The sequence below is a fragment of the Eucyclogobius newberryi genome, unplaced genomic scaffold, assembly GCF_026437365.1.
Source record: "Eucyclogobius newberryi isolate DKJ021-1_F unplaced genomic scaffold, fEucNew1.0.hap1 SCAF_5, whole genome shotgun sequence".
NCBI lineage: Eukaryota > Metazoa > Chordata > Actinopteri > Gobiiformes > Gobiidae > Eucyclogobius > Eucyclogobius newberryi.
Window position 1 is genome coordinate 36,502,621 of NW_027316167.1, and position 15,257 is coordinate 36,517,877.

Here is a 15,257-nt window from a genome sequence, read left to right on the forward strand (position 1 = left end):
AGAGTGCGAGTGTCCTTAGAGATGGCTCGCTGCTGGTCGTGTGCAAGGACGCGGCTCAGCAACGGAAGGCGATTGGAACTAAACGTCTGGGTGGAAAGGACATTCTTGTGTCTGATGCTGAAAGAAACACGGTCAGAGGAGTTATCGTAGGTGTCCCTACGGCGACGTCTGTGGATGAAGTTAAGGAGAATTTGACTGGAGCTAAGGTGGTGGACGCTAGGCGGTTGAAGGTGACCCGGTCTGGGGTAAGATGTGACAGCTTGTCGGTAATGGTAACGCTTGAAGGGAGGTGCCTGCCTAGTAAGGTGTTCATTGGGTTTATGTGCCATGACGTTAGGCCATATGTTCCACCGCCCCTGCGTTGCTTTAAGTGCCAGCGCTTTGGGCATATTGCAGCGGTCTGTAGAGGGAGGCAAAGATGTGGTAAATGTGCAGGAGATCACGAGTATGGGAAGTGTGACGTGGGAGCAAAACTGAAGTGCTGTAACTGTGGGGAAGAACATAGCTCTGCCTACGGGGGATGCAGGTTTAGCAAAAGAGCTGCTGAGGTGCATAAAATAAAGGTCTCTCAAGGTGTATCCTATGCAGATGCAGTCAAGAAAGTTTCAAGTAACGAGTTTAGAGTAAATACAGAGAGAGGAGCCAGCGCTGCTCCCAGCCAGGGCGAAATGAGAAAGGCCAGCGTGGCTCCCAAGAAGTGTGAAGGTTTCAAGAGTGGAGGTCCCAAGTGTGCAGGTTCCAGAATTAATGAGAATACCCTGGTTGTGGATAGAGAGGATTTTGTACTCTTTATGGTGGATGTTGTAAACTGTGCTGCTCAGGCTCAAAGCAGAACTGAAAGGATCAGGATCATTGCTAAAGCTGCAGGGAGATTCCTTGGAACAAAGGAGCTTGATTGGGCAGATATAGAAAACAGGCTAAAGGCGCTAAATGGGAGTCGGAGTGATGGGGGTCTGCTTATGGGGGTGGGGGTGGTCTCCTGTCCTCGTCCAGTCTCGTAGACGCACGGCTACCAAGCAGCGACATCAGTGGAAATATTAAAGCCTATGGAATGAAGCCTAAAGAATAAAGCTGTACGGTGGAAGCACCAAACGTCAGAGAAGGAGAGGAAGATGAAGAAGAGTCTCCCTGGAATAAAGCCGGTTGGTCTCTGAAACAACAACAACTATTCTAGTCACAAAGACATATCATGACCTCATGGGCTTTGTAACACCAAAGCAATGGAAGGAGTACTTTTACGGACTACGACAAAGTCTGAGGAATAAAGTCTGGCGGTAATGCAACACTTGGATGCCAACCGCCATAAAACAACAACAACAACAACAACAACAACAACAACGGGCTTTGTAACACCAAAGCAATGGAAGGAGTAATTTTACGGACTACGACAGAGTCTGAGGACTACGACAAAGTCTGAGGAATAAAGTCTGGCGGTAATGCAACACTTGGATGCCAACCGCCATAAAACAACAACAACAACAACAACGTCAACCGGCTTTATTCCAGGGAGACTCTTCTTCATCTTCCTCTCCTTCTTTGACGTTCGGTGCTTCCACCGTACAGCTTTATTCTTTAGGCTTCATTCTATAGGCTTTAATATTTCCACTGATGTCGCTGCTTGGTAGCCGTGCGTCTACGAGACTGGACGAGGACAGGAGACCACCCCCACCCCCATCTCGTCACTCTGATCACTCTGACTCCCCAAAAGCAGACCCCCATCACTCCGACTCCCATTTAGCGCCTTTAGCCTGTTTTCTATATCTGCCCAATCAAGCTCCTTTGTTCCAAGGAATCTCCCTGCAGCTTTAGCAATGATCCTGATCCTTTCAGTTCTGCTTTGAGTCTGAGCAGCACAGTTTACAACATCCACCATAAAGAGTACAAAATCCTCTCTATCCACAACCAGGGTATTCTCATTAATTCTGGAACCTGCACACTTGGGACCTCCACTCTTGAAACCTTCACACTTCTTGGGAGCCACGCTGGCCTTTTTCATTTCGCCCTGGCTGGGAGCAGCGCTGGCTCCTCTCTCTGTATTCACTCTAAACTCGTTACTTGAAACTTTCTTGACTGCATCTGCATAGGATATACCCTGAGAGGTCTGATGCTGAAAGAAACACGGTCAGAGGAGTTATCGTAGGTGTCCCTACGGCGACGTCTGTGGATGAAGTTAAGGAGAATTTGACTGGAGCTACGGTGGTGGACGCTAGGCGGTTGAAGGTGACCCGGTCTGGGGTATGATGTGACAGCTTGTCGGTAATGGTAACACTTGAAGGGAGGTGCCTGCCTAGTAAGGTGTTCATTGGGTTCATGTGCCATGACGTTAGGCCATATGTTCCACCGCCCCTGCGTTGCTTTAAGTGCCAGCGCTTTGGGCATATTGCAGCGATCTGTAGAGGGAGGCAAAGATGTGGTAAATGTGCAGGAGATCACGAGTATGGGAAGTGTGACGTGGGAGCAAAACTGAAGTGCTGTAACTGTGGGGAAGAACATAGCTCTGCCTACGGGGGATGCAGGTTTAGCAAAAGAGCTGCTGAGGTGCAGAAAATAAAGGTCTCAGACTCTGTCGTAGTCCGTAAAAGTACTCCTTCCATTGCTTTGGTGTTACAAAGCCCATGAGGTCATGATATGTCTTTGTGACTAGAATAGTTGTTGTTGTTGATTCCATTGCTTTGGAAGTACAAAGCCCATGAGGTCATGGGACGTCTTTGTTGTTTTACAAAGCCCATGAGGTCATGGGACGTCTTTGTCGTTTTATCCTTTAGACGTCCTTCTTCCATCACTCTGTCGTTTCTAGGCCCATGAAGTCAAAGCGCGTTAGAACATCCTCTTGCTCCTCATCCTCGGTTCAGTCTCCAACACCCCCCACCTCTATAAACGTTTACCCAGCCCTGTGCTACATAAGTAAGCAACCACAGCCTGACACAAACCCTGTGACTGGATCGCCAGAACGTTCCGCAGATTGAACTCCCGCCCATTATTCCGAAACCACAAGGCCAACCCGGCCCTTTCTCTATCATAAGCCTCACAGCAAATCAGCATGCCCGACAGTCTCTGGCACCCGACAGTAACCACACAGACCGGTCGGATGTTTGCCTATCCTACTCAGTGACCAATTGAGTCCAGTATGGCCAATCTTCATGCGGGCGAAGGCCCTTTCCTCCCACGCGTTCCTGCCCATAGACCCGCAAGGAACCACACTACCCTGTATGTGATAGAGATGCCGTCCAGTAACACAGTGGCTCCAAAATTCCTGCCAAAGGCCGACCACATGACTCTTGATAACGGGCTTGATTTCAGATTTGCTTAACTCAACCGCCACATCAATTGATGGCCGCCTAAGGGAACGTTTAGCCAGTGTATCAGCCATTTCGTTACCATCCACCCCCACATGCGCAGGGACCCAAATGAAGAAACCCTCACATCCTTCCTGGACAGGGAGAGCATCAGACAGAAGATGCCATTCAACACATCCTGTCTGCAATCCGATTTCCCAGATTTAATGCTTTGCAATGCAGAAAGGCTGTCAGAGGCCACCACAATGCCGCAACACTGCAAAGCAGATTCTGCCCATTCCAATGCCAACCGTATCGCTATGAGTTCCGACGTGAAAACAGAAAGGCGATCTGTCAACCTCTTCTTGACCGCCAGCCCCAGGTCAGGCACAAAATAAGCGGCGCCAGTACGCCCACTCTCAGGATCCCTGGACCCGTCGGTATAAATAAACACATCACCTGAGTGCTTATCGATGAGCGCTTGAACGGCAAACATCTCGGTGCGGACTAGATAGTGATCGCTACCAAAAGAAAGATTACCAAGAACCTCCCAACTACAAACACCAGCTAACTCCTTGGACACAAGCGTAAGATCTATTGCACTTTCCGTACCGGTCCCCATATCATAGCGGGTCCCACTCCCATCATTCAGACAAACCAACTCCCTTTGATTGATAAAACCCTCTACCACCTGCCCATACCTATCGGTACCACTACCGCCCCACAAAGCGCTATGCGCATTAAAATCCCCACACCACATGGCCTTTCCCCGAACATCCTTACCGATACTATGTAAGGACTCTAACGTTAACTCACCACACGGATTATAAAGGTTAACCACAGTAACAGCTTCACCACCCAGCCAGACCCTCACCGCCAGAGCCTCTGGCGCTTTACTCACACTGACAACAACGTAATTTAGGTCATCTCGGACAAACACAGCCACACCTCCGCCTCTACCCTGCTCCCTATCATTCCTAACACACACATACCCTTGTATCCCAAAAACCCACCTAGGTTGTAACCAAGTCTCCTGCACGCACATAACGTGAGGCTTGTTCAACAAGGTAGAGACAAAATGCTTAAATTCCTGGCCATTAGCACGAAGACTACGCGCATTCCATTGCAAGACAACCACCGCCATTATGAGCCCCCGGAACCTGACGGCGCATCGGGAGCCCCCCCACTCCCACTGCCAGAATGGGGCAGGGTGCCTTCCCGCAGCGCATCCTCTATCTCCGTCCACTCGGGACCCCCAGCTCCAAAGTACTTCCCTGCAGCCTTAGCGATGATCCTAGTCTTTTCGGATCTCTTCTTGGTTTGGCCAGTACAGTTAATCACTTCCACTATAAAGAGGAAGAAATCTTTCCTCTTCACAACCAGTACATCCTCCGCACCCACAGGGCCTCTGCCCGTGGAAGCCACACTCACAGGGATCCCAGTGGGGACCTCCCCCTGGCCGCGGGCAACGCTGCCCCCTCCCCTGTCGCCTAGGTCACCAGCAGCACTGGCAGCCCGCACTGCATCCACCTTCTTGACCGCATCCGCGTAGGATATGCCTTGAGAGGCTCTAACTTTTTGCACCTCAGCAGCCCTCTTGCTGAACATGCATCCCCCGTAGGCAGAGCTATGCTCTCCCCCACAGTTACAGCACTTGAGTTTTGCTCCTTCGTCACACTTCCCATACTCGTGGTCTCCTGCACATTTACCACACCTCTGCTTCCCTCTACAGACCGCTGCAATATGCCCAAAGCGCTGGCACTTGAAGCAACGCAGGGGCGGCGGAACATATGGGCGTACGCCATAGCGCATGTACCCAACGCACACCACACGAGGCAGGATCTCACCTTCAAATCTAATCATTATCGACAGGCTGTCACACCTTACCCCATCCCGGGTCACCTTCAACCGTCTAGCATCCACCACCTTAGCTCCAGTCAAATTCTCCTTTATGTCATCCACAGATGTCGTCATAGGGACGCCTACGATAATCCCCCTGACCGTGCCTCTTACAGCATCAGACACAAGAATGTCCTTCCCACCCAGACACTTAGCTTCAATCGCCTTCCTTTGCTGAGCCACGACCAGCAGCGAGCCATCCCTAAGGACACTCGCATGCTTGACCACTCCCACAGCTACAGTCAGGCTCCTTGTCAACGCCATCGGATCCCACCCCTTAAAGGACGCATTATCCTGCGCGAGCTTTATGAACACCTTGCACTCTGAACTCACATCCCCAATATCTGCAACCCCCCCGCCCTGCTCCTCACTGAGAGAGCCCTCCATAGACGAGCAAGAAGACGCCCTACGCTGCATAGGATCAGTGGCTCCAGGGGAGTCCTCCCCGCTGTTCATATCGTCACCAACCAGGTCACGCCTCCTCTTCCTCGTCATACGGACCGAGGCGTTCCTCTATGTTGCCGTAATATCCAAACAACGCTCAATAATCCACCGTCAGTGTGTATCTTCTGTTGTTTGCTAAGGCAGAAAGCTCTTCTCTGTCGTTGTTGTTGTTGTTGTTGTTGTTGTTTTATGGCGGTTGACATCCGAGTGTTGCATTACCGCCAGACTTTATTCCTTGAACTATAACGTGTCGGCGCCACTCTAGTGTCCATAGGACATGCCAGGCTCTGTCAGGGTGTTTTACGCAATGCATCCTGGGATTGACACACGCCCAGTAGCGTCATCACAACAAACATGGCGGCGCCGTGTCCCCCGCATGTTCCCCCCGCTCGCCATCGCTACCAAAATAAAGGATAGCGGCGTACAAAAGGTCGATTGAAATGTCTTAAAATCGTGAGATTTAGTCTCCTGATCGGGTTGATAGAGACGTTTTCCATCATTGACTGTTGAAGCCTGACCCCTGGTGGTCACTCCGACTCAAAAAATGGCAACATTTTTATCTTTTTTTTTGCCTTCAAAGTAAAAAAAAATAAGAATTTGCCTACCGACCGAGCCACTTGAAAAATGTTGACTCGGGTTACAGCAAACAGCCAATTTATTTGGGGTAGCCTCAAGATCAATCATTTGCTCACCAGTCACCACCATGTGCTCCGGCCTGCCCAGGAAGAGGAAGTGACATGCTTAACCCTTGACCTTTATGATCTCATGTGACTTTATCACATGACCTAGCTTGCCCTGCCACTCTTACTTACTAATACCCATACTTAAGTCAAAGGATTGAAACTAGAAAAATTCATGTTTTGCTCAGATTTCTTTATCAGTTCAGTCACGATTTCCATCCCCATCCAGCTGTTTGATGAGTTGAAAAAAACAATCTCAAGATTTGTATGGCTAAGCAAGAAATTTCGAATCAGGTTAAAAACTCTCCAACTATCAAAAGAAAAAGGAAGATGGGGTTTACTTTATTTACTGCTTTATTTCAGATCAGATCAGAGCGTTGCTGTACTGGTGTGACAAATAATATAATATGAAGCTCAACGGAAAAAAATATTGAGATTGATGTTAATGATTCCTGTACAGGCTTTACTGGCCAATGACAAGCGGCTGAATCATTTGGGGAACTGGAAAACTCTTTGGTGAAATGTGTGCTCACAACTTAAAACACAACCTAAACAAAGATGTTAAATTCTTTAATTGGTTGGCTTATGACCAAGGTTTTGTACCTAACAGCACAGATTTTATGATTTAGAGTCTTTTGTTAAAACGGTATAAAAGTTTTTCACCAGATTGTTAAAGATAATCAAATGAAAAGCTTCATGTTGTAGGATATGCAGATCTCCTCCCCCTGTTGCAATGGTGACAGGAATGCGGGCTAAGGCGTCATCAGCTGCCCGTGTGGAGTTTTACGACCCTCAAGAAAGAGGACATAATAGCGACAACAGAGACGCTCTGAACTTTGAAAATAACTTTTCATCAAATGACTCCTTTTGGATTACAGAGAGAAACCTCCTTCCAAGAAAGCTAAAACGTTAAAACAGACTATGCGGTTTTAGTGATTTTAGTAGACAATCATCAGATTGCAAAAATGTGTCCACCAGATGACTTTACATGACTGTATGTATTGTGTTATCTTGTTTTACATGTCATTTTAACTGTTTCATAACTTGTTTTGTGGACAATTTTACCTTTACGTGTAACTCTTGTGGCCTAAAGCCAGATCTCGTTCCCTTATCAGCTCTGACCCCAGCGTGCATGCTGATTGGCTGAAGCCACGGCGCCAAAACCCCCGTGGGGGAAGACAAAAGAAAAGAGCAGAGAGTTACACACCTAGTTCCATCCGAGCTCCAGAGCGAGTTCCATCCGAGTTTCCTTCGAAGTTCGACTCTCCACCCAAGGTCCATGACACCGGGCCTCGGGAGCAGGCCTCGGGCCTAGTTAGCATGAGCGATGCTACTCTACGGGACAAAGACTTTTCCTAGAGAAGCTAATGTTCCCTCCCGGAACTAAGAAACCTGTGCCCGTTTTTAGAAACGTGATTGATACTGCCTCATGCAAATCAAGCAAGGACCTTTTGCAACTTTTCAAGTCCACAGCCTTTTTAGACCAGCCACATCTGTGGAGCAGCACGACGGCCTTTTCACTTGGGAACGCCTGAGAGCCAAGGAGAACGCAGATCGCAGAACCTGATCCAGTCCTTCTTTGGCCAGACAACATCAGAGCCGAGCTCCAGAGCAGCCCTGCTCTGCCAGCGTGTGGACTGAGCTGCAGCGTGACCCCTGAGTGAAGCCTGGAGGCGACACGAACAACACGCAGGCTCTTGGACCCCACGCAGGCCCTTGGACCCCACGCAGGCCCTTGGACCCCATGCAGGCCCGTCTCAGGATCACAGCTTCTGGTTCCGTTCGTATGAATGCACTTCACAGGCTGGCTGAATTTCATCTTAGAGTTTACTCTAGCACACACCTAGATAGATCTAGAGCCATCATGTCTAGTGTTTTCCATCTGTTATCGACTCATTTGCATATTCCTAATTTATATTTATCTGTTTAATTATTTGGTCATTAAATCTTCATAACCCACATTTGGTTAAGTGTTCCTTCATTTCCAGAAAAGGGGTCAATGTCACGGTTACGTTCTCAAACCTTTAGATCAAGGAGCAAATTAATTTCTAATTAATTAATTATTTCAGATATCTGATTATAGTTGTTAAAATTGCCGATTATCCGGCTGGTGCCCCATTCTACTCTTAAAAATACGATTCAACCTTACCCACACTTATGCAGTGTGTCATGTTTGAATTCTTGAACAATTCTTTAATCAATATCAACCCCCCTCCTTCACAAGTGGGTGGACATTCATAACCTTACAGTACTTGTACTAGTATGTTACCCTACAATGTCTATAGCCTATTTTATATTTGAGGAGATTCAAGACAACAGGCCAACACCCAACAATATGCATGGATTAAAGGTCCCATAACATGCAAAATCGACTTTTCAGAGCTTTTAACCTTCTTACATTGCTATTTGTGCTTCATATATGTTCCCAGAGTGTTTTTTTGATTGATTCCCGCAGTGTTTAGCTATATTACAGACTATCTCCTTTCCTCGAATCTCCAAACTGACGGGCGGTGGGGCAAGACGCGTCATAAGGGCAAGCACGCGTCACCATCCCATCCATTCTCACTCATTCGCGCGGAGCGGCGCAGCGCGGAGCAGACAGCTGTGGGGCTACGTCACGGGTGGGCGGGGCACACGCGCTCTGAGACTACATCACGGGTTGGGCGGGGGAGCCAGATCGCTCTTCGCAAGGGTGGGGGCGAATATCAAACCAAGCCGTCTGCATTTCCGGGTTGGTGAGGGGGTCCAAGGTCTGGGTGATATTTCTTAACTATTATGTTAAGGGTGTTGCACAACCCGTATTATTATCAATTATACACTTATGATAGACTACGAAACGTGAAAAAAAGCATGTTATGGCACCTTTAACAATAAACATTCTTTCATATTCCATTGTTGTGGTGTGGTCCTTGCTAGTGAATGGGTCTTTTTTGGTGCCTGCATTGTAATTGCATGGCCAAAAATAGTGCCAATATGTAATCATGCAGTAACTGTGTTAAATCATATTTTAAAACATAGGTGAACGAGAGCCACACAACTGACTTAAAGTTTCCCTTTCGTTTTCTACACGCCCAGCACGTGTATCAATCCTCAATCCTAGCATCCTTTTAATTCACATTTACGCTTTAACAATTTGTTTACCTGATGGAAGAGGATGACTATGATAATATTTTAGTTTTTCCTGCAACTTGCCGGGGACCAGCCACATCTTTATGCAGAACCGCTCCACGCTGAATTTGACCATGACCACATTTACTGTGAGATTACCAGAACCAAGCACAAGTACTAAGGCAAAGTTTGGATCATATTAGTCATTTCTACAAGTTCACTGACAAGGACACAGCAGGGGGCGACTGGATGCGGATTTATTATGAAGCACAACACACAGACGTTTGACACAAGGCTCCGCAATGAAGACTGTATATTCTGTTGTTTCTTCAGCTCTTCTGTTTATGGCAAGATTATACACGCCGTCTTGACCCCAGTAATACATTTATGGACAAACGGGGTCTTTGCAGATGTTTCAGAAGAGGAATCCTTTGTTATGACAATTTTTGTGAGCACAGCCTACAGTGAACAGGTGGCTTTCGTTCAACAGATGGCAGCATCAACAGGTTTTTCACGTCACTTTAGACTAAACCCCAGCCATAAACATGGCTGCCGTTTTAAGTCAGTGCCAGCGCTCATTGGCGCGTGACGCCAGTTTTACCTTTTGCGGGTAGCTACATCATAAGATAAGATAAGATAATCCTTTAATATCCACACAAGGGGAAATTTCGTTGTTACAACGCAGTAGAACAGGAGGAAAGGACAGATTATAGGAAGTTAAAAAAACACTCTTAATAGAACTCTTGGGAAATAAAATAAAATAGATAAAAAGTATAATATATATAATATAAAAATAAAAAGATAAAGTTAAAAATAAGATAATAAAATAATAATGATAATAGAATAAAATAAAGTAAAAATAGCTAGCACAAGACTAGGTAATAGGTAATACTGTTAGCAGGTAAGTAAACAGAATAAAAAACAAAATAGAACACTCTTATTTACAGGTATTGCACATGGTTACATCAGTTATTGCATATGTTCAGGGCTAGCAGTGTTTGTTATAAAGTCTGACAGCAGCAGGAAGGAAAGACCTGCGAAACCTTTCCTTCACACAGCGAGGGTGGATCAGTCTCTCACTGAAGCTGCTCTCCAGAGTGGACAGAGTGTCCTGCAGGGGGTGGCACTCATGGTCAAGCATAGATGTGAACCTAGCCAGGACCCTTCTGTCCCCCACCTCCCGCACCGAGTCCAGAGCGCAGCCCAGGACGGAGCTGGACTTCTTGATGACTTTGTCCAGCTTCTTCCTCTCCCTCTCTGTGATGCTGCTGCTCCAGCAGGCCACACCGTACAGGAGGGCTGATGCCACCACAGAGTCATAGAAGGTCTTCAGGAGTGGCCCTGTCACTCCAAAAGAGCCGGCTCTGGCTCTTCCTGTACAGTGCGTCTGTGTTGTACGACTGAGTCCAGTCGTAGTACACATCGTAGTCCACAGTCCACTGAACATGTGCAAAAGTGCTAATTTACCATGTGACTGAAAAGCAGTGTGACCTGAAGCTAAAGATTAAAACTAAAATTTGAAATAAAATGTAAGGAAAAAAAGTTCATGATCTAAAAAAGGTAACCTTTGTTTCAGCTGTAGGTCCCTGCCAGCCGTACACAAGCAGTTGTTTTTTACAGTGCGCACTCCGGGGAAAATGATTTCTGGACTGTGGAGGATTTTTTTGCTGCAGGATCAATTGACCGGCCACTAGTCCAACTCACAACAGGTTTAAGCTAGCAATACCCTATCCAGGGATTTTCATATATCCATGCTTCACACATGAATTGGCCAGATGAAAGTTTGCCTGATCTGCAATATGTATATACAGTTGAACTATGTCAGATTTATTTGGATGTCTGATTTGGATTCTACATTGGTTAGGTGCTTAGTTTGGTGCAGTCAAGCTATCAGAACAAGAGAAAGTTTGCTTCAGAGAATGTGATGGCTGCATGATATTAAACGCCAAACAGAGTTTGCAGTCCGAGTTATAAACCCAGATCAAGGTATGGTATGACTGTACAGGCCATCAGGCCATTACACTGTAATGTAAATAATTGTAAAATAATAATGTAAATGTTGTGAGTATTGGCTTTACGAGTCTGTGTTTACTGATTAGCCTGATTAGCTGTTTTATATGATTGGAGCCAGAAACAGTTTATTATTATATAAAATAACAGGGATTATTAATTTACTCTATTAAATTGCGGCCTAATTCTCCTTTTTGATCTCACACTGGGGTTTATTTTGGTTGTAATCAGTACTCAGAATGCAACCGCTTGTCAACTCTGATAATTAAATTAAATTGGGAAATATCAAATAAAAAAAATACAGAAGCTTTAGAACCTGTTTCTCTGCTTTTCTGTGCAGCTTTGCTTTACATATACTAAATATATAGACCTCTCATAAATGTATAATGCTTTTGACAAGAGAGATTAGTGTATCGTTATTATGCAGTGTTTTACCTGAGCAGGCATGTCCTCGCCTGCCGTCCCAGCGATGTTGATCCCTGCGTAGAGACAGGCGTTACAATGACGCGTGCTGACTTCTCTGCCAAACACCTTGTTCAGCCCCACCTCATTAGACACACCTGTGGGCAGACCAGCAGAGATGTTGGCCTCTTGATAATGTGTAGTTTAGGTTCAAAACAGATAGACAGCTAGATTTAACCACAGCAGTTTAATCTGCAGAGGTTTTGTTGGCTGAATATAGCAGGATAATGGAACTTGTCAGTTATATAAATAATCAGGTTAAAACATGTATTTCTTTTGAGAATACTCTGGCCTCCATCACCACATAGATAAATATATTTAGTACCATCAAGCAGTTTGTTAAGTCCGTTCATTCCAAAGAGCTTTCCATCCAGGGTTAGAAGCACATACTCCTGCTCGAACCCGAACCACGGCTTTTGGTCCTTCACAGCCTCCATAGCCTCCTTGCATTCTGGCCTCTTGTTCCCCGCTGAACCGCAAAAAAAAAAACACACCTTTAGACCTGTCTACTCTAGACCTGGGTAAAATAAATTAATACAAAGCACATATAAAATGCAGTTCCATTCAGCCTGTGAATAACAGATCTCTGTTTTTAAATGTAGCTTTGTTAAAGCTCTTATCAGATATACACCACTGGGAAAGTGTAAATGAGTGAAACACAATTTTTCATATTCGGCATGACAAAAAAACCCATAACAAAATAAAATATAACTCTTCTTTTTCAATAAGCACAAAAAAATGCCTGAAAGAGTATTTAGAGTTTTTGCTTTTTTGGGAAAACGCCCTGGCAGGAGTCATGCATAGCATATTTTCATCCAATGTGGCCAACATCAGGCTGGGTGGACAACGTAGCCGGTGGCTGCCCACGAGTCCGAAGGTTTACTGGTCCGAAGGTTCACGAGTCCGAAAATTCCGAGATTTTAAGGTTCACATGTCCGAAGGTTTATTAGTCCGAAGGTTCACGAGTCCGAAATCTCACCGAAATTTTAAAAATTTCACCGAAATTTTAAGGTTCACAAGTCCGAAGGTTCATTATTAGTCCGAAGGTTCACGAGTCCAAAGGTGTGAGTCTGCGCAGCGGGCTCTACTCGCGGCTCTCCTCACCAAAGCTGTGTCTCCGTGCAGCGGGCTCTCCTCGCCTCCCTTTGCCCCACACACTGCTTTTTGGACTTTTCTACTGTTGATGCACTTTTTATGATTAAACTCACATATTTTCCAGAACCGACTTGTTTCTGTGCATAGCCTGAGCTCCTTATCGTATTATTAATGAATGAATTAACTCAAATAGCCCAGCAGTTTCGGCCGCGCGCCGCGGCTCTGTAGACACTCCCGTCTTGGCCAGCTGAATTTCCTTTTTGACTACCAATCCTACGGTGATCGGATCACGCGTTTCTATATATACATATATCATTTATACTTTGATCAAATGAAGGCATAGAGTGGAGGATTCTGATCACACATATTTCTTATGATAAAATGAAGGCATAGAAGGAGGATTCTGTTCACGCACATTTCTTATGATCAAATGCGGGCATAAAGCGGAGGATTCGAGATGTTCCCTTGTTATTTTTATATACACAGTACAACTTGCGGTATCACCTGTGAGCAGCTTGTGCACAAAAAGCCCCAGTGCGTGTCTTCGTGCTTCGTGCGCATTTTACAGACTGACTACATCCCGATGCCGTCTGCACCTTCACTTTAGCCTATGAGGAACTTTCGGACTAGCGAACATTCGGACCAGTGAACCTTCGGACCAGTGAACCTAAGGACTAGCGAAATTTCGGACCAGTGAACCTTCGGACTAGCGAACCTTCGGACTAGTGAACCTTTAAAACCTTCGAACTTGTGAACCTTTGGACTAGCGAACCTTCAGTCTCGTGGGGGGTAACCACGTAGCCGCAACAATATTTTTTACTTCTCTTGTCCCCATCTACCTCAGTGCCAAATTTGAGGATTCTACCATGGTCAATAGTAGTTCGTATACGGAATTGGGACGGAAGTTACAGAATCCAATATGGCAGCACTCGATACGCTTCAGATTGTATTATTAAGGGTAAGGGGTTAGGGTTGTAAACATCGAATGCCTCATACACTTCGGATTTGGACCCAAGAGAGAAAATTATTGCATTATTGCCTGAGCTGGCTGTGTATCAGCGGGACCGGTCTCGGTTGCCGCCATGTTGGATTCAGTAACTTCCTGAGCCGCCATGTTGGATTCAGTAATTTCCCGATTCCGTATATATGAACCAGCCAACCATTCTACCATCAGATTTTATTTTTGCATTTCCTTATCTCGTAATGCATTTTGTGCCTCTCTCACACGCTCTCATTCTAAGCCTTATTTAACTTCTTACACTGATGTAAGATCAATAAAAGTTAAAAAGGGTGTATTGCCTAGGGTGATCACCAGTGTTGCACTCACTGTGCAACACTGGTGATCAAATTGCTTTGATAAATGCTTTAGATTCGGGCAAGAGCGCATGTCGCTTGTGTTGTTTCAGGCGAGTGACAGTGGTTCGGAAAGAGATTCAACTCAACTGAGCTCTGTTGAAGCTTGAAGTTACATCTCGAATGCGTCCCAAATACATTTGTGTAGCAAATGTGTAGTGTTGGTCCGGATTGTGGAAGGATGAGGGATCGATACCTGCTCGGATTTCAACATGAATCTTATAATGTCAGTGCTGCCTAACTGTTTGTGCATGTTCAAAAAATGATCTCTGTATTTAATCAAATTATTCTATTTGTGTATTTTTCTCTGTAAAATAATTTTATTTGGTTTATGACACTCTCACTTTACATGCATTCAATTTTTTGACCACAAGATGATATAATGGAGCACATGAAACGCCTTGCCAGGTATCAATTCATGATGCAATTGGCTCAAATCCTCAAATGTGATGTCTGTCATGTCACTTACGAGCTGGTTCCCCATCCAGCTCCAGTACGTTGCACAGAACCAGTTTGTTTGGGTCCAAAAGGAATGGGTCACGGAACATCTGAACAGGAAACAATGTGACTTCCTGCACAACCGTGTTATTGCTGTACGCCGCAAACCACTCTGGAACATCTGAGAACAAAACATTAAGAACAAAATCATCAAACAGGAGGATCGATCTCTATCAATCGACCAGCAGACAAATAATTTGTGTATGTGTAAATGTTCTTTTTCTAGAGAAATAAAATGTTTATTATTTTTCTTTTTCACAAAGTTTAAAACATTAAACACAGAACAGACAAAAAGACAGGAACAAAGAGCAAAATTAAATACAATTACAAATAGATATCAACTAGAAATCAAAGAAAACACAATCATGACATGGATAAATTAGAATAAGAATCCTATTGAGTACAGATTCGGTCAAATGTGTCCATTTCTAAA

General features: G+C 45.3%; 1 protein-coding gene across 1 annotated transcript in view; it reads right to left on the reverse strand.

The window, feature by feature from the left end:
* Positions 1-15,257, reverse strand: part of LOC140381605 (glutamine synthetase-like) — a 38,006-nt gene that overhangs the window by 18,679 nt on the left and 4,070 nt on the right. The window contains exons 3-5 of the mRNA XM_072465672.1: positions 14,796-14,945; positions 12,204-12,347; positions 11,852-11,976 (exon numbers count right to left, since the gene is read on the reverse strand). Coding sequence (XP_072321773.1) covers positions 11,852-11,976; positions 12,204-12,347; positions 14,796-14,945 — 419 coding nt within the window. The remainder of the gene's footprint in view (positions 1-11,851; positions 11,977-12,203; positions 12,348-14,795; positions 14,946-15,257) is intronic.